We start from the raw sequence: 27,776 nt of genomic DNA on the forward strand, positions 1-27,776 counted from the left end.
GCCACGAGTGTCGAGTGTCGGAAATTTCTTTCTTTGGGAGGAGGGAGAGGGGTTGAAATTAGAGTTACCCGAAGTATATAAGCGTGATGTATTTATTATACATGCACATAAGTAATACATATTATAGTTTTTGCCTCGTGTACGTAACCTGGGTTGTTTTTTTCTATTTATTGGGAGCGATAAAGACAGCGGTGTGTTGCCTATACTATACACCGCCCAAATAAGGGGATGTGTCAGCAGAACGTGCAGCATGCTTGGGACAAGATCACTTGTACTTGTAGGACAGGCACTCTGCTATGGTAGTAATAATCATAAAGTTAATAACATAACCCCTCCCTCACCCCCTAGCCGCTTCGGTAGGGATGGGGTTATCATATTTGAACTTTCAAAAAACGAGGACACGCTGGAGTGCGACACTCTGGAAACCGTTTATTTTCAGTTTTGAGGGGTTGACAAGAGTTTCCTTGACATATTTAGCAATCGTATCCGGAGTCTCAATAAGATCAAGTGTCTCCCAGACCTCGATTTATTTTGACTGCCATCCACCGTTCTGTCAGTCAAAATACTGAATTATTACTGGAAATATTGTGTTTGTCCGAGTCTTTCCATCGATGTTTCGATACGTGAACGGACCCGTTTGTTTGCGAACGGGTACGTTTTTCATGGAAGTCCTTCACGAACTTGCTGTCCATGTCTGACGTGCGACTGAAGGTGCCACAGGAATGTGGAATTTATTGGTTTCATGCTTTAGCGTTCGCCGTATCTGCATTGCCTGTTTGCTTCCGGCCTCCCACCCGTGCGTCGTATCCACACACACGGCACACACATGTAACATCCATACACGTGATTGTGTGGATGTGTGGAATGTGGGACATTTGGTGAATTATAGTAAGATACTGTTTAGATTTTGATGATTTGTGTGTGATATGATTTAACGGATGTTTATATAAATCGTTTAAAATAAAAAAGCCTTCAATTTCTGATATTTTACCTTTTCATTTGGGCCTCCCAATTGAAGCCCCGCCCATAGGGCGGGTCCCGTTGCTGGTATAACAAATGCATGAAATATCCTCACTATGAAAGTCGGGAAGATGGTTGCTCTGTTGCTGACACATTTCTGTGCTGTTTGATTCCAGTTTTTGAAAGAAGCTGTGTTGCTCAGTTCCCTAAACCATCCAAATATCGGTAAGTGTGCATTTCATGGATTCCAATACAAATAATCCATTTGGATTTGCCTTTTTTGACATTCGCATGTGACACACCATTCACAGTGCTGAAATCCCACATTCAAATCCCATATCGCCCATCAATTTGACCATCAACCTCTACATTTCCTTGTAATATTCCTATAAAATCATTCCTCTGACAGGATTATGCTTTCCTTCCTGGCCTGGATTCCCAACCCAACTGTAAACTGTCAGATTAGTGCTTCGCAGGTTGAACGTTACATTACAAAGTGTGTCGTCCCTTGGATTGATGTTCAGCTGAGTGTCCCATCTGCAAGCATTAGTTGGTGGACATTATAGATCCCCTGATATGTGTTGTGAAGTGAGCTTTCACCGGCACCCTGAACAAATTGCAAATGCCTGCGATAACCACCTTCTGTATCCGGTTTAAAAAAGAATAAAGCAAATGCCATCTCAAAGGAACAAATTCCTCCTACGGTTAACTCACCTGTATCGATGTACAACGTAATGAACATGAGCATGAGGACTTCTGTAGATAATTAATTATATACCATTCATTGATGTGTTATCCATCATGACATACTACTACTACTACTACTACTACTACTATTACTACTAGTACCCGACTGCAAAGCCGCAATGAGCCGGCGAAGCCAAAGCCTCTTGCCACTATTTTACCCATCACGATGGCATCAGTGGGTTAGGTAGTTGGTAGTAGGTAGGTGTAGTAGGTACCGTACCTGGTAAGACTTCGTAAAAGAGAAGAGCAGACAGTCCTCCCCAATACCTACATACAATAAATGTCACAAGAAGCTTAAGGAAATAACTATACGATGTGCTAGCTTAGGGCCTATTTTAAGAAATTTTAACTGGCCTTAATATACGTTTTCACAGCATGTGTGTAGTCTTCTAACTTCAGTCGCTGTCAGGACTGGTTCTCTCCGGGCACTGCGGCTTCCTCCACCAGAAGAAGTTAGCTTGCAGTAAGATCAGTGCCGACAGATCAGACGATGGCGCCGTTTCAACGGCAATGTGTGACTGTCGTTAATCAAACCGTGTCGATGGCGCTGATTGGCTGACCTAAGCTGATCGCTGATTGGTCAGCTCACAAAATTTCGCAAAAACACCATTTGCATTCTGGATGAGATTAAAATTGATAAAATTTACTTCTTGATTAATTCGGTGAATTCCGTCTCAACTTCGGATATTTCCGGCCGTGAAAAACTATCCCCTACGGCCGCGAGATTTCAAAAAAATAATTCTTCGTCAATTTTAGAATATTTGACGCCGTTTTCAGCCTCCAAAACGCGTATTAAGCTTTTTTGAAGTATTTTTTCAAATGCTCGAATCTCATTGGTTCCGGTATTTTGTGACGATTTTCGTTTAAGATATCCAGGCCCGTGCGGGCTGAGGTTGGTCTTAAAGTATTTTAATTACAAATTAGAGGTGCATGAGATTGTGAATCAAACAAAGACGGGTGAAACAAACTCCTATGGAACTTTTTTTCAAATTTGTTATGCATACTTCCGCATCCGCAAGATGGCGGCCTCCATTGAGCGATTTGGTGCGTCAAAGCTTCGAAATTCTCAAACCAAGGGATCCAGCATAATCTGTTTTTTCAACATAATACGTACGCGTTCATTGACAACACCGGCTTCGCCGGCTACTACTACTATTACTACAACTACTACTACTATTACTACAATTACTACTGCTATTATTACTACTACTACTATTACTATTACGACTACTACTATTACTACTACTACTATTATTATTACTACTACTATTACTCCTACTCCTACTACTACTACAATTAGTATTACTACTACAGCTCTTTTACAGTTCCTATTATTCTCACCATCCTCTGGGGTCAGCTCGGGAAAGTTTGTGGCCCAAGTCTGAAAAGACAGCTGCCCAGACTACGTAGTTGATCAACGGAGGTGGCAGGAATTTCCATTCCGTTCATGGTGGTGGTGATTACTGACACACTCATGTTGTGGGAATCCTCCAGCTTGATGCTGTGGGGTCTTTAACGTCCACCAACGGCCAATGATGGCAGATGGGTCCTCTGGCCTGATGTGCTTCCGATGGATACAACATCATGCATGTCCAAATACCAAGTTGCAGTTTATCGCTGGGCCAAGATTTGAACCCAAGCGACACATCTCAACGGCAACTGCGCATCCCTCTAATCCATCCTGCCAGCCCTCATCTTGAGATCTTCCCTTTTGGTTCATTTAACGTGCTAGCAGACGCGTGGTTTTTCTGTTTTCTGCTTGGTTTTAAAATCCATTTTGAAGTTTGTCGTTTTCTGTCATCACCATACTCTCCAGAATATTCGAGTTTATTTAAGGACCTATTTTTGTATGCTTACTCGAGGCTTGTATAAGACCTAACACATATAACATATAATAATGGGGAGCGGGAGACCTGAGGGGTAGGGAAGGAAGCACAACAACAGTTGGGAAAAGGGACATCAGGAGATCTGTGGAAGAGAGATGGCAGGAGTGGGGTACACAGGATAAACAAGATGGAACCTGCAGGGGATTTCAGGAAAGAAAACAGGGAATTTTAAGGAGGTGGATTTGAGATGGATTAGGGGGGGGGGGGGGGTAGAAAAGATCAAGGTTTTGGATAGGGGAAGATATGAGATGGTGGTGAACAGCTGTTTTGAAGACCTGGAGGGAGGAGAGGGATTGAAGAGAGCGTGAGAGTTTGTTCGAGAGGCAGGAAAAAAGAGGAATGAAAGGGTGAAGGTGAGCAGTGATTCTTGATTTTGCAGTTTCACCAGATGTTACTAGCAGACCTTGTGCATCCTGCAGGAATATTTGGGGGACAGAGCACAGACAGCAGGGGGAAAAAGGCTGGAGAGGAGTCGGTGGAAGAAAGAAACCACCTTGTAATTTTATCCAGGTCTGCAGCGAGTGAAAAGGCTGCAGACTACCGATCTGAGGGATGAGGTATGGAGCAGCAAAGGGTGGAGTCATCAGCAAAGATGTAGAGAGGATTTTCCAGAGAGTCGGAGAGATCTTTGATGAAAATAAGAAAAAGCACAGGGCCCAGAACACTGCCTTGAGGAACTCCACCCTGGACAGGAAGAGGAGATGAGAGAATTTCATTTAGTGTCCTTTTCGTGCCTACTCCAAAATGAAAATATTCAAGATTCTAAATATTCAAGAAAATTCAAGAGAAAAATTCTAAAAACCTGGTGTTGGCTTAGTGGTTAGGGTGCCGGCTTGGGATCCTACTATCCTGGGTTCAAATCCTGGTCGATCGCTGAATTAACGCCAGGGGGCTTGACTCAGCCTGTCATCCTTCCGAGGTCGGCAAATTGAGTACCAGCTTGCTGGGATGAATGATCACGGTGTGTACCCAGATTTAGAATAGGTACACCGTATCCCTGCGCATCGTAAGAGGCGACCAAGGGTTGGCGTCAGGAAGGGCATCCGGCCATAAAAACATTGCCTCAAACAGGGAACCATGATTGTCATGGGGCCCGCAAGGCCAACCCCCGCTCGAGCGGGGAAGATGGCCTTAAAACGATCATTCATTCATTCATTCTAAAATGAACGTATCTGTTTATGATTGTGTTAGGAAATATGAAAACTTTAATTGAGAAACAACATTTCTGAAACACAGTTAAAGGCAAAACGGGAAAGAGAACTTAGGAATGAGCTTTCTAATGTTTATCTTATTTCCACTCTGCTATTCCCACGTAGTTCAAGTGTTGGGTGTGAAGCGGTCTGAAGATCACTGTTTTATGGTCACAGAGTTTGTATTAGCAGGTGAGTTTCCCTTTTTCATTGTTCTTTGTTGACATTGTTCTGCTGTTGTTTGAACCCATGTAATACTGCATGTGTAAACCTAAATCATTTTGCCTTTCTTTGTTTCGTGGCTTCATTTGTACACCAATCTGCTCAATGCACAATAAATATAATATTGAATCCACCACACATCAGCTGATATAACTTAATGGAAAACATTATGAAGATGATATGGAAAAGATGATATGGAAAACATTATTACCATTAATACAATGCCGTTATGTTTTCACCCGTGCCTGATTGTCTATTTGTTTGTGAGCAGGATATTTCAAACAGTTGTAGACGGATTTGGACGAAATTTGGTTGACAGGTCTGGGTGTCTGACAAAGACGAATTGATTCAATTTTGGTGAAGATCCGGACCACAATTCCCGGAGATCTTTTGAAAGCTCCTTGGTACTCATGGTTGTGTCTTTGCTGTGAAATGCACTACCCAGCAAGGAAAACCTACAGGAAGAGCTGATTTTATTCTAAAATAATCAGAATCACTGCAATTTAACACAGGTAGAGGCCATTTAACTTGGTGTATGATTTTGAACGTGATTGGTTTCACCTGAGCTAATTTACAATTGCTGTTTTAAGGGGGTGAACATTTATTCAAACAAGATATTCTCGTTTTGTATTTTAAATTAATTTTCTGAAATTTGTCGAATTTGTTTTTTATTTGGAAGTTGTGGGCTACGATGTATGATTTCTAAATAAAGGTGGAAAAAGTTTGATTTAATGCATTTTCATTCCAGGCGACAAGGCAACAAAAGGTGAAAAATTTGAAAGGGGTGTAGACTTTCTACAGGCACTATATATTGCACAATATTTCAATAAGTTATGGACGGATTATAACAAAACAAGGTGGAAGGATTGGGTAGATGACAAGAAAAAGGTGATTAGATTTTGGTTCAGGTCTGGATCCAGATCCGGCCTATCAGTGGGTTGCAAAACGTAAACTGTTTAGCCTGGTGAAGATATGCTTTGTATGAGTTTGTACAACTGCTGTGAGGTTTGGATTATTATCTTTTCTTACATCAGGCTACTTTTAATGTATGTGCTGATTAAATCCTGGGCTTTAGAACCTTTCAAATGAAGCAACAGAAAAAAATTGAATTTTCTTTGCAGTGAATTGTGTTATGTCCGGATAAATTAACATGCTCCGGATGTCGGGTAAGAACCATCACCATGTAGTAAGTTTTGTTTAGCCGGTTGTCACGTAAGAGTGAATAATTGTGGCCATACGAGGATGGCCCTTGTGTTAACTCGTTGTAGGGATTATGTTAATTCCCCTGTTCGTCAAACCTCAGTGATCTATCCTTTATCCTTTTTGGCACCGCACCATAGACACCAGTTAGAATGGACATTAAACCACACTAAATAACAATAAAAACACCAGGAAGCCAGGACATTGAGCACTGCCGCGAATTACACCATTGGGAAGCACACATCGAGGTCGAGCAGGCCGAAGACACGCCCCGAGGAGCCGTGATTGGCCAGGGCGGAGTAAGAAGGCACTCGCTGATTGGTAGAGAGAAGGGCGAGCAAGAAGCGATGCGCTGATTGGTGGAGAGCTGGACAATAGTGGTGGCCTGTGGTCATTGGAAGAGAAGCACCGATGACGTCATGACCCAACGTTAAAATAACTCTCGGACCGACATTTTCTCTCTTGCCTTTTACCCTTCACAGGGGAGGGGAGGGGAGGGGAGGGCGGAAGGGGTTGGAGGGGGGAAAAGGGGTTGGAGGTGGGGAAGGGGGAGGGATAGAGGGCAGGGGGAGGGAGGGGGGGAGGGATAGGGGGCAGGGGAGGGAGGGGGGAAGGGGCAGGGAGGTGGGGAAAGGGGAGGGAAGGGAGGGAGGAGGGAAGGGAGGGAGGGGGGAAGGGGGGGGAGGGGGGAAGGAAGGGGGGGGGAGGGGGGAAGGAAGGGGGGGGGAAGGGGGGGGAAGGGGGGGAGGGGAAAGGAGGCAAGAGAGGAAGGGGGTTCATGTATATGCTGGTGGGTGAATGTGGTGTTCATCACATTTCTGCATTTGAGTTAAGTGTTGCGGGTCAGGAAGAAGAAGAAGCTGCACTACCAAATTCGCCGACTTCCGGAATCGTTTGATTTATTTGTATTCAGATGTCTGGTGATTGTTTTGTATTTATTTATGCGAATGTGTACTTGCATATAACTGTCATTAATTTAAAAAGGCTTAGGCACTGTCTAAAAAAGGCTAACCCCCGCTCTAGCAGGGAAAATGGCCTTTAAAATGCATGTTGTGTGTGTTGTGTTAGGCACTGTCGAGGGATTTTTAAAAGTTTTTAAATTTTTTAATATATATATATATATATATATATTTTTTTAACTCCCAAAAAACAAACATTTCTTTTTTCAATTTTTTTTTTTTGGCCGAAAACACCCCCAGACACTCACTGATGAACCTCTGAAAGTTTGATGAAGATCCATTCAGCCATCTCTGAATAAAACGCGGACACACAAAAACTGAACATACACACACACAGACGACTCGCGTTTATATATATATATATATATATTTGTCCGTGTTATAAGTCTGGTGTGAAGGATCCCATAGGAATTTAGTTTGACCATCGCGTTTCCCTTGTTATCGGTATTTTCTTTCAAAAAAATCCTTTTGTTCATTTCCTTGTACATTTTAAACCCGTTTTGTTTGAGTTTATTTTTCGCAGGTTCGGGAACTGTCGGCGAATAACAGGTCCGGTGGACAACCCTTCATCTTCCCCTCCCCTTTATTCCCCCGCATATATAAAGTCCACATTTGATCGTCGCCCCGGAGTTAAAGCTTGCCCGGCTAATCTGTTTCCTGGTAAAGATTTTAATCGCCAGGAACGCGACAATACGTAGGTTACAGCCTGCATAAAAAAAAAAACCACCTTTAGAGGCCATTTTTCCCCGCAAAGCGGATCCTGCATGTTGTAAACAATTGTCTGTGACCACTGTCTTGTGTTGTGCACCATTTTATTTTTGTGTGGCATGAGGTTCAACCTTCTGCAGCCAATAACATTAATGCAGGTGGCCCCCAGGGTTCTGTGTTGCGGCCTAATCGGTGACATGAGGCCGCCTGAGATGAACTCCCAAAACACTGAGCGGAGGCATCCTGCACGCATCACTGCTTGGCTTTCCATAAAGTCCGACATCATGAAAATCGGAGGAAACTTATTCCAAGCTGTGATCAAAAAGATTTGTTTTGTTAATTAGGTCACAATCTTAAAAAGTAGGTTGTGGACACTTATGAAATATCAGGTGCACAACTTCAATGCAGGCGCACTATTATGATGCAAGGACATTTTGGAAGGCCAAGTGGTCATTGAGATTCCGCATTGGCAAATTTGAGCGATGACAAAAAACATGTTTTTTTTTTCAGACCGCCATTTGACCTTGACCTTTACTTCGGAGGGGTATGATGTAAATAAAGTGTAAATGCGTCTTGGTTTCGGACATCTAGAGAGGGAAATTTCATTCTGATCGGACAAGCCTTAGTCGAGTTATGGTGAAAATGTTAAAATGACAATAATTAGGTCACGACCTTAAAATTAGGGCAAGGTCAAAAACAATTATGGAAAACACACACACTTTGTATTGCCATCATCAATGCAAAATTTCATTCCACAAGTCTCACCTGTGAGGTACAGTTCCAGAATTGGCAGAAAAAGGGAGAAAACCCGAAGTGGTGGTTTGGTACTACTCAGGATGAAAGAAACTCTGGGGTACCATTACAATTAGAGGCACTAACTGTGGAAAAAACCCTACAACAGGTATAGGCCCCCCCCTATCCTATGGGGGTGGGGGTGTTTAATAAATACCATAATGGGAATGGGACACAGTAAGTGAACAAAAGAGCAGCTGGAATAGAAATTACAAAACACTTTTGCTAACATTGTTCATGAAATACGTGATGAATTCCAGTTAATAATCAATCCCGGTCATTTTTGTCACATTATTGTCTCCCTCAAGCAAGTTATACAGGAAGTGACCTCAACGCTGGCCAAACGTTGTGGGTAAAACTGAATTTTTGTCTCTAAAGGTTCATGTCTGGCTGTGCCGATGGACAAAATGCACAACGGCTTTTATCAAGTAAAAGATGTTAGATTCGCGTTTATCTACCACCGTGGGACATGAGGGGCAACTGACATTTTGAACATTAGTCATTCCTTCGTCAGAGGCTCTGATACACGTCATATTTGCACATACATTTCCACTTTTAAAGGGCTCGTCTTCCCTGTTGTGATGTGATGATGATGGCTATTATTGTTTACAGATACACTCAGAAGCATGCTCAGGGCTCGAGGAAGATTTTCAGAAGAGCTCCTCAAGCCCATCATTCGTCAGGTGAGCATAATCACATGATGATTTACTTACTTTCCAAATAATTACCTCCGCCACCAAAGGTTGATGGAGGTTATGGTTTCACCCCTGTCTGTCTGTCCGTGTGTGAACAAAATATCTCAACGTTGTGGCCGGATTCAGACGAAATTTGGCAGAGTGTATGCGACTAGGACGAAATGATTAGATTTTGGGGAAGATCCGGATTCGGATCCGGCTATAAGAATTTTTAAAGTGATTCTTCACCATTGGGAGATAGGGCCAAAAACGATACATAGCAGGATATCTCGAACGGTTGTGGACGGATTCGGACAAAATATGGTGGACGGATTCGGACAAAATATGGTGGACCGGTTGGGTGTCTGACAAGGACGATTCGATTTTGGTGGAGATCTGAATATGGATTCGGATATGAGAATTATTTAATTTTTAAGCGATTCTTCACCATTGAGAGATAGGGCCAAAAACGATACATCGCGGGATATCTCAAAAAGTTATAGATGGATTTGGACGAAAGTTGGTGAACAGGTTGTGTGTGTGACAATGAAGAAACAATTCAATTTGGGTGAAGATCCGGGTCCGGATCCAGTTAGTATAATTTTTTAAAGTGATTCCTCACCATTGGGAGATAGGGCCAAAAACGATACCAAGCAGGATATTTCAAAAAGTTGTGGACGGATTTGGACGAAACTTGGTAGACCTGTTGGGTGTCTGACAACGACAAGTATATTCAATTTTGGTGAAGATCTGAATGTAAATTCGGACATGATAGTTATTTAATTTTAAAGTGATTCTTCACCATTGGGAGATATGGCCAAAAACGATACATAGCAGGATATCTCAAAAAGTTGTGGACGGATTTGGACGAAACTTGGTAGACCGGTTGGGTGTCTGACAACGACAAATATATTCAATTTTGGTGAAGATCTGAATATAAATTCGGACATGATAATTATTTAATTTTAAAATGATTCTTCACCATTGGGAGATATGGCCAAAAACGATACATAGCAGGATATGTCAAAAAGTTGTGGACGGATTTGGACGAAACTTGGGAGACCGGTTGGGTGTCTGACAAGGACAAATATATATTTAATTTTGGTGAAGATCTGATTATAAATTCGGACCTGAATATTATTTAATTTTAAAATGATTCTTCACCATTGGGAGATATGGCCAAAAACGATACATAGCAGGATATCTCAAAAAGTTGTGGACGGATTGTATGAAACCTGGTGGAGGTTGTGTGTGTGACACGGACGATTCGATTCGATTTTGGTGAAGATCCGGATCCGGATTCAGCTAGTAGAATTTTTAAAGTGTTTCTTCACCATTGAGTGAAATGGCCAACCAGGTGGAGGTTTGCTCTCTACTGAGTGCCGTTCTAGATTGCTTTGAAGTTGGGTCTAGCAGATTGACCAACATGATTTTGAAAACTATCAAACGCTTGATTTATAAATCCATCCCATAACCTTTTGTATTTGCTTTTCTTCCAGGCTGCATCCGCCTTTGATTACATGCACAACATGAATGTTGCACATGGAGATATAAAGGTAAAAAAAAAAACTGTGCTGATTACCATGGAAACCTAGAAGGATGTATTTAGTAACAAAGACAGAGTTTCTTTTTTGTCACAAGGAACTGTATTTCAAACAATTTGAAGAATCTCATTTGCCACCACAACAGCATTTATGAAAGAAATAAAATGTTTGTATAGATGTTTATGTTATGTGTGTGTTTGGATTTAGAAATTGGATTTAGAAATTGGATGAAATTGGAAATATTGAAATTGGATTGAAAGTGCTAAACAATTATAAGTAATCGTCATAAATTGCAGCAACACTCGATTTTGCTTCTGTATAGTGGAAGAATCGAATTATTCCTTAAAATCCGTTGGAGTTGGGTTTATGAATCTGAAGGTGGGATGAGACCATTTTAAAGATAAGAGGTGATCAGTATCACTGACGGGTAACATACTGGGTAACATTGAAGCTGAATATCATCAACACCACCCCATGATCCGATAAATGCTGACATGTACTTTTGGGAGTGAAACAGTACATCACTTCGAATCCAAGGCCGACATTGATGGCCTCGACCTAGATGTACGCACACTCCTTTCTAAGCTGTCTAGCCTAGGTTCGAATCCCGACCCAGCTCTAAACTGTCATTGTGGTGTTTCACAGGCAGGGTGATTCATGAATGTGTGTGTTGTCCCTCAGATGGATGTTGAGCTGGATGTCCCATCTGATAGCATTAGTTGTGAGCAGGAAATATTATATTCGGCTTGGGAACCAGGTTAATCGAATTCAGCATACCCCAATTATGTTAAAAAGTGAGGTTCCCAACGTTTACCCAAAAATGCACCTAACATTCACAATTCTCAGTAATCCGACGAGTCCAAACCAAGCTAGTCTTCCAACAATCACCAGGTTACTATCAAATTGCCATTATAAAACCCAGTTTGCTCATTAACCACCTTCAGAGAGCGAGAAAGAGATCGAATTGCCTGCCCTTCCTGCTTGAGTCTCTGCGAGGTACCAGTCCATACCATGATTGTATGAAATGCCTTTGCCCTTAAGTAACTTGAGACGAGCATGAATACACTGCCTATAACAGGCAGTTGCTCACATCCCTTTACATTTTTTTTTAAAACTGCATGGGATTTCCATCATTTCAAATTGGAAAAGCCATTATACGAACGTTCCATAAACATCCATGACTAAACTATCACTGTATTCAGCCCGAATGAAAGTTCCGTATTACATTGGGTGATTCGTCCAATCGTCCACGCCTTCCCAGCCGTAGTTAGGGCAGGAATCTGAATACTTGTCCAAGGTACTGACTCATAATAACTACCCTTGGAAAACAATAATGGAGGAAATGCTTAAACCTCCATAATAATCAAATCGAACTCATCCATAATGATCAAATTCCAAATCAAATAACCGAACCATTGCCTCGATTTTGCATACCACGATATTATTAAAGATCATTCAACAAGAAGATTTCATCAAGCGAGAAATTGAACAAACAGGTTTCAGAAGAGGAAGTTGTACTGGAGATCAAATTGCAAATCTCATGTGGATCATGGAAAAAGCAAAGGAATATCAAAGGAAGGTGGATCTTAGTTTTATAGATTATAGAAAAGTTTTCGATCGAGTTGATCATGAATTGATGTGGACTATGAGGACAGAAATGGGGATGTCAGAACACCTGATATGTCTGATAAGAATCCTGTACACTAAACATGAAGCGACAGTGAGAACAGAGTATGGAGAGACAGATGGTTTGGAATTGTATAAGGGGTCACACAGGGGTTCAATCTCTCCCCTAACTTGTTCTCAATCTACATCGTGAGTACATCATGAGGAAATCGAACTTTGATGACATAGAGACTGCAGTCAGGCTTGGAGGAAGACGGATCGATAAATCGAAGGTATGCTGACGATACCACTTTACTGACAGAAAGTAAAGACGAGGAAAGTGAAAAAGCCGGTCTTTATTTAAACCTAAAAAAAAATACTAAAATCGTGTCAACTGAGAAGATCGAGGTGTTCAGATTTGGAGACGATCATGTGGAAATAGTGGAAAGTTTCATCTTTCTGGGATCTAAGGTTGAAGTGAATGGAGAATGTGGAGGAGTGGAGAATAGGCAGTTATCATTGGGGAGAACAGCAATATCAGGATTGATGAAGATCTGGAAAGATAAACATGTGACAATACAAACCAAGAGGAGGTTGGTGAATGTTCTGATATTTCCAGTTGCAATGTATGGATGTGAGTCATGGACAGTGAGAAAAACAGAAAGGAACAAGATTGACAAGTTTTGAAATCTGGTGTTGGAGACTAATGTTAAAATCCATGAACTGCAAGAAAAACAAACAAATCAGTGCTTGAAGAAATTAGACCACCAGATACATTCGAAGCGCTGATGATTAAACAGAAACTTTCATACTTTGGATACACCATGAGTGCAGAAAACGAAACTCTGGAGAAGGAAACCATGCTGAGGGAAGAAGAGGAAGAGGCAGACCTTGTATGTGCTGGATGGATGGGGTAAAGGATGCAACCAAGCTGTCTCTCCCAGTGCTTTGGGAAGCAGTGCAGGATAGGGATGTTTGGAGAAATATTATCATGAATGTCATGAAACGTTGGCCATGACATCATGGAACTCAATAATTTCATGATAATCATATGATGGCAAATGGGACCCTGGCTTAACATGCAATTCTAAAAACCCAATTTATGGTTGTTGACAAATTCTCCAAATTATTGCCGCCATCAGTCGAACTGGCAGGCTAGGAGAGCGGGGAGAGGGACAAACTATGTGTACAATTATTTTAAATCCCATATATGACTCAATTATTGCTGTTATGCTCTGTGTGAAACCACTAGTCCAGCAATTGATATGTTGCAAATCAAACCCAGACAAGAACACTCACAGTGAAGTACGCGCTACCTCTGCACCATCCTGTCGGACCATTTGTATTCATATACATCACTTGTAATTTGATGCGAGTGCAAAAAATAACTTAAATCTCATAGGATGTACATGTTATCATAAAAAATAGTTGGGATCAAATATTGCAGGTGTGAAACACAATTTCAGACTAAAATGGCTTAGTTGAATGTGTCCATCCTGTTGAGTTATCTCATGTTTTAACTTTCAGCCTGTGTCCATCCCTTGACGAATACATTTTTCTGCATCTATTTTGTAGCCTGCAAACCTCCTCTATAGTGAAGCAGCGGTGCTGAAGGTCGTCGATTTTGGAATGGCCACTACATTTGAACGTGGAAAGTTGATACAATATCGAGGTGGAACAAGACGCTATATGTCTCCTGAAATGGTCCAGCGAAAGAATTATTATGGTCCAGCAGCTGACGTGTGGGCCCTGGGTGTGACGTTGCACACCTTGTTAAATATAGAGTACCCTTTCAAAAAAGATGAACTTAAGGTGAGCAATAAAATCGATGCCTTCATAATGATCATTATATATCCTTATTTTTGTGTAAGTGTGCTTGGTTTTTTTTTTTTGTATACTGAATCGAGGCTCGTGAAAGAGCTAACATTTATTTCACAAACAAATCAACCAGACAAACAAGATATATAAAAAGAGGGAGTGGAAGACAAGATGGGGAGAGAAGGGGAAGCACACAAACATAACATTTGAGAGCAGGGAGATGTGTGAGAGGGAGAGGGCTTGGGGGGAGGAGGCGTGGGAAGGGGGGGGGGGGGGGAGGTGGGAGAAGTATAAAACACAAGGACACCAAGGACTTCCAGGACAGAAGTTGGTATTTCAAAAAAGTGGATTTGGGGTGAAATTAGCGGGGGTAGAAAAGATCAAGGTTTTGGATGAATATGAATGAATGAATGATCGTTTTAAGGCAATTTTCCCCGCTAGAGCAGGGGTTAGCCTTGCGGGCCCCATGACAATCATGGTTCCCTGTTTGAGGCAATGTTTTTATGGCCGGATGCCCTTCCTGGGGGAAGATAAGAGATGGGTGTGAACAGCTGTTTTAAAGACCTGGAGGGTGGAGTGGGATTGAAGAGAGTGAGGGATTTTGTTCCAGAGGCGGGAGAAAAGAGGAATGAAGGAGTGAAGGTGAGCAGAGAGTCTTGATTTTGGCAGTATAACCATAAGAGGGTTGCAGGCAGATCTTGTGCGACCTGTAAGAATATTTGGGGGACAGAGCCCCGAGAGAGCTGGGGGGGCAAGGCCAGAGAGGAGTCGGTAGAAAACGGAAAGACCACCAACCTGCCTGCGGTGAGTGAGTGAAAGGCCCTTGGAGTTAGCTTCATCGCGGGAGATTCCAATGATTCTGAACGCTTTGGTTTCAACAGCGTGAAGACGAGCTCGGTGTGAGGCAGGAGCACCAGCCCAGAGGGGAGAGCAGTATTCCATTGAGCTGCGGATGAAAGCCTTGTATGTGGTGAGGAGCTCAGGTGTGCCAAGGAAGGACTTTGCATGACGGAGGATGCCCAGTCGGCAACTGGCTTTGGAGGCCAGATTTGAAATGTGGTTTTCCCAGGAAAGATCATGGCAGATAGTGAGACCCAAAAGCTTGAGTGACAGAACTTCTTGGAGAGGATTATTCAGAAAGTGGATGGGAGGGTTGGCCAGTCGGTCTTTTCAGAGAGACATCGTAAGAGTGTGAGATTTGTCAGGATTGAAGGACATGTTCCACTTGTTTGCCCAGTCTGTGATTTTGTCCAGGTCTGCAGAGAGTGAGGAGGCTGCAGACTGCCGATCTGAGGGACGAGGAATGGAGCGACAGAGAGTAGAGTCATCAGCAAAGAGATAGAGAGGATTTTCAAGAGAGTCAGAGAGATCATTGATGAAGACCAGAAAAAGCACTGGGCCCAGAACACTGCCTTGGGGAACTCCAGCCTGAACAGGAAGAGGAGATGAGAGAAACCCATTCAGCAAATTCAGCCTGGAAAGCAAATCCAACGGAAGGAAATCTCATTTCCTTTCACAAAGCCCGAAACAAGTGTGTGTCCACCCTCAGGAGAGCCAGGAAACAATATCTCTCCGTTCTCAAGACCGAACTCTCTTATCTGTCTCCCTCTTCCAAATCCTGGTGGCGTCTGGTCAAATCCGTTTCTGGTGTTTGTTCCCCCTCCATCCCCTCTCTTACCTCAAACGGCTACACAGCTGACTCCGCACGTGAAAAAGCTGAATGCCTCAACTCTGTGTTTGCCTCTAAATCTTGTGTCCCAAACCCATCCCTCTCTGTACCCACCATACCCAGTCGTACCCTGCTGCTCCTGGACTCCGTGTCCTTTCCTCCTGACAAGGTGGAAAAGTTTCTGTCAACCCTCGACTCTGATTCTGCAACTGGACCCGACGGCATCAGCCCACGGGTCCTAAAATCCTGCTCTGCTGCTCTATCTCACCCTCTCTCTGTTCTCTTCACCCTCTCTTTTGCTCAAGGTCAACTGCCATCTGCTTGGAAATCAGCCAACATCACCGCTTTGCACAAAAAAGGTGCAAAAACAGATCCTAGCAACTACAGACCAATCAGCCTTCTCCCAATTATCAGCAAAGTCATGGAATCCATCATTGCTTCGGATATGAAATCTTTCCTCTTCTCCAATGGCTTGATCTCTGATCATCAATTTGGTTTCAGACCAGGTCACTCTACTCTGGACATGCTGCTTCTGCTGTCTCAACAATGGATGGAGGTCCTCAATGCCAAACAGGAAATTAGAGCTGTCTCCCTCGACATATCACGTGCCTTCGACATGGTCTGGCACCCCGCTCTGCTCACCAAACTCTCCTCCTTTGGTATCCATGGAAATCTCCACGCATGGCTGGCGGACTTCCTCTCTAGTCGTCGTCAACGTGTGGCCCTGAATGGGTTTCTCTCATCTCCTCTTCCTGTTCAGGCTGGAGTTCCCCAAGGCAGTGTTCTGGGCCCCGTGCTTTTTCTGGTCTTCATCAATGATCTCTCTGACTCTCTCGAAAATCCTCTCTATCTCTTTGCTGATGACTCCACTCTCTGCCGCTCCATTCCTCTTCCCTCAGATCGGCAGTCTGCTGCCTCCTCACTCTCTGAAGACCTGGACAAAATCACAGACTGGTCAAACAAGTGGAACATGTCTTTCAATCCTGACAAATCTCACACTCTTACGATGTCTCCGAAAAGATCGACTGGACAACCCTCCCATCTACTTTCTCAACAATCCTCTCCAAGAAGTTCTGTCGCTCAAGATTTTGGGTCTCACTATCTGCCATGATCTTTCTTGGGAAAACCACATTTCCAAGCTGGCCTCCAAAGCCAGTCGCCGACTAGGCATCCTCCATCGTGCGAAGTCCTTCCTCGGCACACCTGAGCTCCTCACCACATTCAAGGCTTTCATCCGCAGCTCAATGGAATACTGTTCTCCCCTATGGGCCGGTGCTCCTGCCTCACACCTAGCTCGGCTTCACGCTGTTGAAACCAAAGCTTTCAGAATTATTGGAATCTCCCGCGATGAAGCTATCTCTGAGGGCCTTTTACTCACTCACCGCAGGCAGGTAGGTGGTCTTTCTGTCTTCTACCGACTCCTCTCCGGCCTTGCACCCCCAGCTCTCTCTGTGCTCTGTCCCCCAAATATTCCTACAGGTCGCACAAGATCTGCCAGCAACCCTCTGATGGTTAAACTGCCGAAATCTCGGCTCTCTGCTCACCTTCACTCTTTCATTCCTCTTTTCTCCCGCCTCTGGAACAAACTCCCTCACTCCCTTCAATCCCACTCCTCCCTCCAGGTCTTTAAAACAGCTGTTCACCACCATCTCTTATCTTCCCCCATCCAAAACCTTGATCTTTTCTACCCCCGCTAATTCACCCCAGATCCACCTTGTTTGAAATTCCAACTTCTTTCCTGGAAGTTCTGGCAGTGTCCATATGTTTTATACCTCTCCCACCGCCCCCTTCCCATGCCCCCCCCCCCCAAAGCCCTCGCCCTCTCTCAGATCTCTCGATGTCTCCATGTCTCTCGGTCCCTGCTCTCAAATGTTGTGTTTGTGTCCTTCCCCCTCTCTCCCCATCTTGTCTACCGCTCCCGATGTTATATGTTTTATGTGTCGGTTTGTCTTTCTGTGTGATTAATGTTCGCTCTTTCACGAGCCTCGATCTTGTATACAACAACAACAACAACAACAACAAAAAAAAAAAAAAACAAAAAAAAAGCCACACGTTGACTACAACTAGAGAGGAAGTCAGCCAGCCATGCATGGAGATTTCCATGGATACCAAAGGAGGAGCGTTTGGTGAGCAGAGCGGGGTGCCAGACCGTATCGAAGGCACGTGATATGTCAAGGGAGACAGCTCTAATTTCCTGTTTGGCATTGAGCACCTCCATCCATTGTTGAGAAAGCAGAAGCAGCATGTCCAGAGTAGAGTGACCAGGTCTGAAACCAAATTGATGATCAGAGATCAAGCCATTGGAGAAGAGGAAAGATTTCATATCTGATGCAATGATGGATTCCATGACTTTGCTGATCATTGGGAGAAGGCTGATTGGTCTGTAGTTGCTAGGATCTGTTTTTGCACCTTTTTTGCGCAAAGCGGTGATGTTGGCTGATTTCCAAGCAGATGGAAGATGACCTTGAGCAAAAGAGAGGGTGAAGAGAACAGAGAGCGGGAGTGAAAGAGCGGAAGAACAGGATTTTAGGCCCCGTGTTAACAATTTTTTTTTTTTTTTTTTTGTATACAAGATCGAGGCTCGTGAAAGAGCTAACATTAATCACACAAAAAGACAAACCGACACACAAAACACAAAAAACAAGGGGAGCGGTAGACAAGATGGGGAGAGAGGGGGAAGGACACAAAAGAGAGGGGGAAGAGGGGGAAGGACACAAACACAACATTTGAGAGCAGGGACATCGGGAGGACTTCGGGGGAGGTGGGAGAGGATTAAAACATATGAACACTGCAAGGACTCTGGGGTGAATTACCGGGGGTAGAAAAGATCAAGGTTTTCGATGGGGGAAGATAAGAGTTGGTGGTGAACAGCTGTTTTAAAGACCTGGAGGGAGGAGTGGGATTGAAGGGAGTGGGGGAGTTTGTTCCAGAGGCGGGAGAAAAGGGGAATGAAAGAGTGAAGGTGAGCAGAGAGCCTAGACTTTGGCAGTTTAACCAGAAGAGGGTTGCAGGCAGATCTTGTGCGACCTGAAGGAATATTGGGGGGACAGAGCACAGAGAGAGCTGGGGGAGCAAGGCCGGAGAGGAGTCGGTAGAAGACAGAAAGACCACCAACCTGCCTGCGGTGAGTGAGTGAGTGAAAGGCCCTCGGCATTGACCACATCACAGGAGATTCCAATGATTCTGAAAGCTTTGGCCTCAACAGCGTGAAGCCGAGCAAGGTGTGAGGCAGGAGCACCAGCCCAGAGGGGGGAACAGTATTCCATTGAGCTGCGGATGAAAGCCTTGTATGTGGTGAGGAGCTCAGGTGTGCCAAGGAAGGACTTCGCACGACGGAGGATGCCCAGTCGGCGACTGGCTTTGGAGGCCAGCTTGGAAATGTGGTTTTCCCAAGAAAGATCATGGCAGATAGTGAGACCCAAAAGCTTGAGCGACAGAACTTCTTGGAGAGGATTGTTGAGAAAGTAGATGGGAGGGTTGTCCAGTCGGTCCTTTCAGAGAGACATTGTAAGAGTGTGAGATTTGTCAGGATTGAAAGACATGTTCCACTTGTTTGACCAGTCTGTGATTTTGTCCAGGTCTGCAGAGAGTGAGGAGGCTGCAGACTGCCGATCTGAGGGATGAGGAATGGAGCGACAGAGAGTAGAGTCGTCAGCAAAGAGATAGAGAGGATTTTCAAGAGAGTCAGAGAAATCATTGATGAAGACCAGAAAAAGCACAGGGCCCAGAACACTACCTTGGGGAACTCCAGCCTGAACAGGAAGAGGAGATGAGAGAAACCCATTCAGGGCCACACGTTGACTACGACCAGAGAGGAAGTCCGCCAGCCATGCGTGGAGATTTCCATGGATACCAAAGGAGGAGAGTTTGGAGAGCAGAGCAGGGTGCCAGACCGTATCGAAGGCACGTGAAATATCAAGGGAGACAGCTCTAATTTCCTGTTTGGCGTTGAGGACCTCCATCCATTGTTGAGAAAGCAGAAGCAGCATGTCCAGAGTAGAGTGACCAGGTCTGAAACCAAATTGATGATCAGAGATCAAGCCATTGGAGAAGAGGAAAGATTTAATATCTGAAGCAATGATAGATTCCATGACTTTGCTGATAATTGGGAGAAGGCTGATTGGTCTGTAGTTGCTGGGATCTGTTTTTGCACCTTTTTTGTGCAAAGCGGTGATGTTGGCTGATTTCCAAGCAGATGGCAGATGACCTTGAGCAAAAGAGAGGGTGAAGAGAACAGAAAGAGGGAGTGAAAGAGCAGAAGAACATGATTTTAGGACCCGTGGGCTGATGCCGTCAGGACCAGTTGCAGAATCAGAGTCGAGGGTTGACAGAAACTTTTCCACCTTGTCAGGAGGAAAGGACACAGAGTCCAGGAGCAGCTGGGTACGACTGGGTACGGTGGGTACAGAGAGGGATGGGTTTGGGACACAAGATTTAGAGGCAAACACAGAGTTGAGGCATTCAGCTTTTTCACGTGCGGAGTCAGCCATTAAGCCGTTTGAGGTGAGGGAGGGGATGGAGGGGGAACAAACACCAGAAACAGATTTGACCAGACGCCACCAGGATTTGGAAGAGGGAGACAGATAAGAGAGTTCGGTCTTGAGAATGGTGAGATATTGTTTCCTGGCTCTCCTGAGGGTGGACACACACTTGTTTCGGGCTTTGTGAAAGGAAATTCACAAAGTTAAGATAATAATTCGTTATTATCTTAACAATAATGTCATTGACAAATTCATAAACTAGATGGTATTCATAGAATACTTACCCTGCGCAGTCAACATATTGCGAGCCAACTCTGTTTTTGAACATTTTTTGCTTTGATCCAATATGGCTGCCAGACCACGTGAGCGATGACATCATAAATTTATATTCTCTAATATAATTGTTGCATCGGTCATGCTCAATACATTTCAAACTGATCAGACTAAGCGTTGTCCCTGTCGAATTATGACATCATCATTAACAACACCTATTCCCCACATGGAGTCCTTTACAATGAGCCATGTTGCACACCGCACCTTTCCTCTGCCATCTCCAGGCGCTGCATTACGTCATTGCCGGGCACCGAAGGGGGCTCGGCAATGACGCACGCTGAAAGGGAGTACTCAGTTTTCACTCTGGTTGTTTGTTTTCTTGCTTTCTTGTTGTACACTGCACCTTTCCGATGCCATCTTCAGGCGCTGCATAACGTCATTGCCGGGCACCGAAGGGGGCTCGGCAATGACGCACGCTGAAAGGGAGTACGTACTCAGTTTTCACTCTGGTTGTTTGTTTTCTTGCTTTCTTGTTGTACACTGCACCTTTCCTATGCCATCTCCAGGCGCTGCATAACGTCATTGCCGGGCACCGAAGGGGGCTCGACAATGACGCACGCTGAAAGGGAGTACTCGGTTTTCAGTTTGTTTGCCCAGTTTTGCCCAGTTTGCCCAATTTTCAGGCCAGTTTGTTTTCTTGCTTTCTTTCTTTCTTGTTTGTCCGGGCTATATCTCAGCCATCCTTTGAGCTAGGAAGCTGAAATTTCGGCACAATAGTGAGCAAGTCCTTTGTCAAAAACGGTATTTTTTGTTTTTTGATTAATCAATTAATTGAGGAGTTATTTAATTATTAGCGATTAATTAAGTACTTATTTAAGTAATTAAATTTCCTTTCTCTTCTGACCATTATCTCAGGCACCTTTTGAGTTAAGAAGCTGATATTTGGACATGCCAATGACCAGGTGATTTGGCTGCAAAGGCTATTTTTGATTTATTGATTAATCAATTAATCAATTAAATGATTAATTATTGAATTATTCGATTAATGACTAAAAATCTTTTTTTTAAAGTTACAGATTCTGATGAAATGGTGGTGGTTTATGTGTTCTATTAGCGAATTGATTAATTATTTCATTTTTTATGATTATTATTTATTTATTTTCATTATTAATTATTTATTTATTTTATTTCTCATCTGGGCAATATCTCAGGCACCTTTTGAGCTAGGAAGCTGATATTTGGACATGACAATGACCAAATGATTTGGCTGTAAAGGGTATTTTTGATTTATTGATGAATTAATGAATCGATTAATTATTTAATTATTCGATGAATGAATTGACGAATTTATCGATGAATTGATCGATTCGAAATATTCGATGAATTGATCCTTTTTTTTTTCAAGTTACAGATTTGGATGAAATGGTGGTGGTTTATGTATTCTATTTGCCAATTGATTAACTATTGAATTTTTCTATGATTATTATTTATTTATTTTCATTATTAATCATTTATTAATGATTTTGACTGATAACTCAGGCACCTTTTGAGCTAGGAAGCTAATATTTGGACATGACAGTGACCAAGTGATGACTATAAAGGATATTTTTGATTTATTGATTAATCATTTAATCGATTAATTATTTATTGATTAATCAATTAATTATTTAATTTTTTTATTAATGACTTATTTAATAAAAATTCTAAAAAATACATCTTTGGATGAAGCACTAGTGGCTGAGTTATGCTATTGGCCAATTGATTAAGAAAATATTTTGTGATAATCTTTTATTGATTTTAATTATGCAATTAATCAATCAATTATTATACAACCTTTCCCTCCCAAGGCAGTCTCTCTGAGCTGCACCGCGTATTGCCGGGCGCAAGAGGCGCCCCAGCAATGCCGCACTGTAGGATATTTAATTATTTTGAATGGGGGCGGTGTACTTTGAATGTATCTGTACTTGTTTCAATTTTTTCCATGCAGCGGTTTTGGAGATATAAAGGTGCAACAATTTTTGTTTTTTCCAAGATGGCGCCTGTACCACATGAGCTATGACGTCATGATTATCATTAAAATATTCGAAAGGAGGATGCGCTCCTATGGTGAAAATTTCGTGTCCATCAGACCAACAGTTGCTGAAAATTTTAAAATAATGATCGGATAAGTGTTGTACTTGTCGAATTATGACGTCATAACGAAGGCACCGATGACATCCTCATGAACATTTCTTATTCCCCAAGGGGAGTACTTGACAATGAGCCAGGTCTCAATTTTTTCCATGGAGTGGTTTCAGAGATATAGAGGTGCGAAGTTTTTTCAGGATGGCGCCTGTACCACGTGACCTATGACGTCATAATAATCATTAAAATATTCTACAGGAGATGGCGCCCCTATGATGAACATTCCATGTCAATCGGACCAACGGTTGCCGAGAAAATGATTTTTTTTAATGCAGACACGTACGGCACACGGCACACGCATGCAACTGAATGCTTAACCCCGTTTTTTGCTTCGAGAGCACAGGGCAATTATATAGACTAGCGAGATACCTGTGCTACGCACGGGTGGGAGGCCGGAAACAAACAGGCAATGTAGATAGAGGCAATGTAGAATGTAGATAGAGGCTTTAGAATGCTAAAGCACGAAACCAATAAATTCCACATTCCTGTAGCACCCTCAGTCGCACGTCAGACATGGAGAGCAAGTTCGTGAAGGACTTCCATGAAAAACGTACCCGTTCGCAAACAAACGGGTACGTTCACATATAGAAACATCGATTGTGGGTGACCGTGGCGAATCTGCATGACCGTGGCGAAAACATATAGAAACCGTGGCGAATCTGCATATGGCGATCCGCGAAGTTCACGTTTTGAAAGTAGAAACCATCACGGCATGTCATCATTTACTTGAACTCGATATCTCTTTTTTTCATTCCAAACAACATAACTCCAATCACAAATTAATCACAAAATAAACTTTTAACAACATTGTTAATGTTTCCTTCATTGTAAAAACTACCAAGTCAACAGTTAAAAGGATTTTGAGCCGACAGGTGTTATGACCTTGGCCAGATCGATGGAGACAGCGATCTGTTAGTGTATACACCGCCCAAATAGCTATGTGGAATTCTCTCATGTAGAGATTAAACTCACGTCATTTGAACTTTGGCCGGGGTCATTATTTACTTTTAATGATGTTTATATACGAATCAAAAACAAGATAATGGGTTTTGGGTCGTCTTTTCCGCATATCTTGTGGGATTGTGAGTTGGAGAGACGACCGTGATGGCGGGGAGGGGGTTGACATTCTCTCAAGCAGAGATTCAACCCATGTCCTTATAAAAGGTCTTTGTCCGAGGTCACCGAGTCCGATCGGTGCAGCCGTTTGTGCGGCACCTGGGAAAATAACGTTATGCATGAGTCCAAACCTGAAAATGCTGGAGGCCAAAGCTGAAATTGGAAAAACAACATACCCTATTTTACTCCAGGAGATCCCAGGATTACCCACCCAAAATATCGTTGCGATCGGTTCAGCCGTTTTTGCGGTATTTTCGAATGGACAGACAGACAGACAGACAGACAGACAGGACATTTGGTGAATTATAGGAAGATTCAGAGAATACTTTCCCTGTGCAGTCAACTTGGTGCAAGCCAACTCTTCTGTTTTTGATGGGTTTTTTTTCCTTTCATCCAATATGACTGCCAGACCACGTGAACGATGACATCATAAGTTTGCATTCTCTAAAATAATTGTTGCGTAGATCACGCTCAATAAATTTCAAACTGATATCAGACTAAGCATTATGATGTCATAATTAAGGCACCAATAACGTCATTGTTAGCAACACTTATTCCCCATGCGGAGTTCTTCACAATGAGCCACTTTTTTCCTTGGAGCAGTTTCGGTGATATGGAGGTGCAACGTTTTTCGGTTTTTCCAAGATGGCGCCTGTACCACATGACCTATGACGTCATGAGTACCACTAAAAATTATAAAGGAGGCAATCCCATGGTGAAAATTTGTGTCAATCGGACCAATGGTTGCCGAGAAAATGAATTATGCAGACATTTATATGCAGACACATACGTACAAAAATGACCAATTGCTTTGGCCTGCTTTTCACTTCGGGAGTGCAGGGTAAATATAATCTTTGCCAGAAATTGTTTTGGTAGAATTGAATCTACCATCGGGCAGATGGGGAGAGGGAAAGATGGGCAGGCGGGGAGAGGGAGAGATGGGCAGGTGGGGAGAGGGAGAGACGGGCAGGCGGAAAGAGGGAGAGACGGGCAGGCGGGGAGAGGGATAGACGGTATTGAAGCTTAAATCTCTACTCTAATAAGATGACTGAGAGACAGAGAATATCACTTTCTTGTGAACGATTTAATCAACACTTGCTAGAACAAACTTACTTGGAGTTTACACCACATACACCACCGGTCAAAAGTTTTAGAACACCTCAATTTTTGCAGTTTTTATTGAAATTTACGCAGTTTAATGTCTCAATGTACTCTGAAATTAAACATGGAACAAATAAACAATTGGAGATAAAAAAGAAATCATAGAATCATTTTGTTTAACAAAATTAAATTTTAATTTTTGACTCAGCAAAGTAGCCACCTTTTGCAGATATAACCCCCGAACACACTCCGTGGCATTCTTTCTACAATGGAAATCAAATATTGTTCGGGAAGTTCTTCCCAACACTGTTGCAGAAGTTCCCACAAATGTGTTGCACTTGTAGGTTGCTTTGCTTTCACCCTTCTGTCCAGTTCATCCCAAATAGCTCAATGGGGTTTAGGTCTGGAGACTGTGCTGGCCATTCCATGATTTGAAGTCTACCATCTTGTTATTTTCCTCGAAGGTAGTTTTGACATCGCCTGGAGGTGTGTTTAGGGTCATTATCTTGCTAGGTTATTACCTAGCATTACCTTTATGTTAACAATATATAATATTGTTAAATATAATTATATTAAATATAATATAAATACAAAATTATATTAACAATATAAATATTAAAGGTAATATTACCTTTATCTATCTATAATTCCAGTAATCTCTGTACGTTTGTACGTCTGTACGTTTGTACGTCTGTTTGTCTGTGACCGCTGTTTCTCGACAACCACGGGTCCGATATACTTTTAACTTGCCAGGTATATTGCTGGGGACCCGAGGATGTGCCTTTTCAAGGTTTCATATTAATCGGACAATTACTTACCGAGCTATGTCCAAAAAACGATTCAACCAATCAGAGAGCAGCGAACGATCGCGTGTGCCGAACGTGGAGGACACACTCTGCCTCGGATGGCACATTTGAGAGCGTATTCATTTATTTCACGTTTGCAAACTATGTTGGCGTTAAACTATGTTTTAAAACTAATAAAACCGAATTTGCGATTCATTCGCTTTCCTGCGCGTTTGTGCACGCGATGGCGATTTCTTTACCAAACTCCGGAAGCCGTTCGCTTTGGACCAAACCATTGCATGTAAATAGAGGGGGGGGGATTGTCACCGTACTCGCAAGCCGTTCGCTTTGGACCAAACCATTTCATGTAAATAGAGGGGGGGGATATAATTTTAGATATAGATATAGTACGGGCAATGCCCTAGTATTAACAATATAAAGTTAATTGTTGAAGTTTTGTGAATGCTAGGTTATTAAAATCATCCACAATGTCCTATATATACATTGTGAAATAATTTCAGCATCTACATATCACGAAATAGTAATCAGATCAGTTGAAAAGAAAAACACGCTAAATTTTCGATTTTGCAAATGAAACATGACCTTTTGACCTCTGAGGAAAAAAACAAACAAACCACCTTTAGAGGCCATTTTTGTTATTTTGTTTGTTTGTTTGTTTGTTTGTTTGTTATTCCTCTGAGGAAGTCACCTGGTAATTAAAGATGTAAATTGGATTACAGTTATGTAGATATATGATGTAGCATAATTTGAATTATGACCATTTGAATGAATGAATGATGTAGCATAATCATAATTTGTCAAAATATGTTCAGTAGAACTGAAGTTAAAAGCAAAAATGCTACCCCTCTGCCCTAAAATTCAACCTCCAGATTATATGGGGGTGGGTTTGTTCACAGAGTGATAACCATCATTAAGCCAGTAGATAGGCAGGGTTATCATACCAAAATATAAACTAGAGACATGGACAAAGACAAAAATAGCAAAATTGTTTGCTGACCTTGGGTGGTACCAATTTGTTAAAATATCAGTATTGGCCCCTGGACTAGTTTACTGCTTACCTTTGTACCATTTCAGGTTATTCACTGGACATTAAACTGCGTAAATTTCAATAAAAACTGGAAAAATTGAGGTGTTCTAAAACTTTTGACCGGTAGTGTACAATTCATTACACACCACACAACTTGTCCAGCCAGGTTTTCTCCCAATTCCAGGGTACAGCTCGCTTTTTATACTTTGTCCCACTCCCTGAAGTCCGTGCGAGGGCATACAGCAATATAAAAGGTCATTGTATTCTCAGACAAGCCGTCGCCAATGTCCAGATGTTCCCCATCATTTGACAGGGTGTAGCTTGAAGAATATGCAAGTTTGCAGGTCTCAGCGAGGAGGAGAGGTGGGGGCATGAAGTTATCTGGACCTTGTCTCAGATAAAGAGCCGAGCCTTAACTTACCCACAAAGCCGGTATCCATACCAGGTCATAGGTCACCACACAAGCTCCTCTCCCAGGTCACTCACATCACCCATTTCATGTTCCATTGAATGTTCACATTTCAGCTTCATTATTTGTATTTTATATTTAAAGATTATAGCACCTTCATGGCTCTAACATCATCCATATTTATTGTGATATCCTGTGCTATTGAAAGTTTTAGACACAAGCAATTGGGTGTAAATGAAAACTCACTTATACATTTTCAGATACTCAATCATACAGAAGTCCTGAAGGACTTCTACAACGGGCAGGCAGGGAGAGGGAGATACGGGCAGGCGGCATGAGGGACAGACGGAGATAGGGAGAGATGGGCAGGTGGGGAGAGGGACAGATGGAGAGAGGGAGAGATGG

At 42.7% G+C, this 27,776-nt stretch overlaps 1 protein-coding gene across 4 annotated transcripts in view; it reads left to right on the forward strand.

Annotated features, from left to right (window-relative positions):
* Positions 1-209: 209 nt before the first annotated feature.
* LOC137424742 (uncharacterized) overlaps positions 210-27,776 on the forward strand; it is a 105,357-nt gene continuing 77,790 nt past the window's right edge. Inside the window, exons 1-6 of one of the 4 annotated variants that reach the window (XM_078775870.1) lie at positions 210-711; positions 1,137-1,185; positions 4,910-4,975; positions 9,277-9,347; positions 10,838-10,894; positions 14,063-14,299. In XM_078775870.1, the coding sequence (XP_078631996.1) occupies positions 691-711; positions 1,137-1,185; positions 4,910-4,975; positions 9,277-9,347; positions 10,838-10,894; positions 14,063-14,299 (501 nt within the window). In that variant the 5' untranslated portion in view covers positions 210-690. The remainder of the gene's footprint in view (positions 712-1,136; positions 1,186-4,909; positions 4,976-9,276; positions 9,348-10,837; positions 10,895-14,062; positions 14,300-27,776) is intronic. The other 3 variants (XM_078775871.1, XM_078775869.1, XM_078775868.1) reach the window with 3 other exon arrangements.

The sequence above is a fragment of the Myxine glutinosa genome, chromosome 4 (assembly GCF_964187855.1).
Source record: "Myxine glutinosa chromosome 4, kmMyxGlut1.1, whole genome shotgun sequence".
Classification (NCBI taxonomy): domain Eukaryota; kingdom Metazoa; phylum Chordata; class Myxini; order Myxiniformes; family Myxinidae; genus Myxine; species Myxine glutinosa.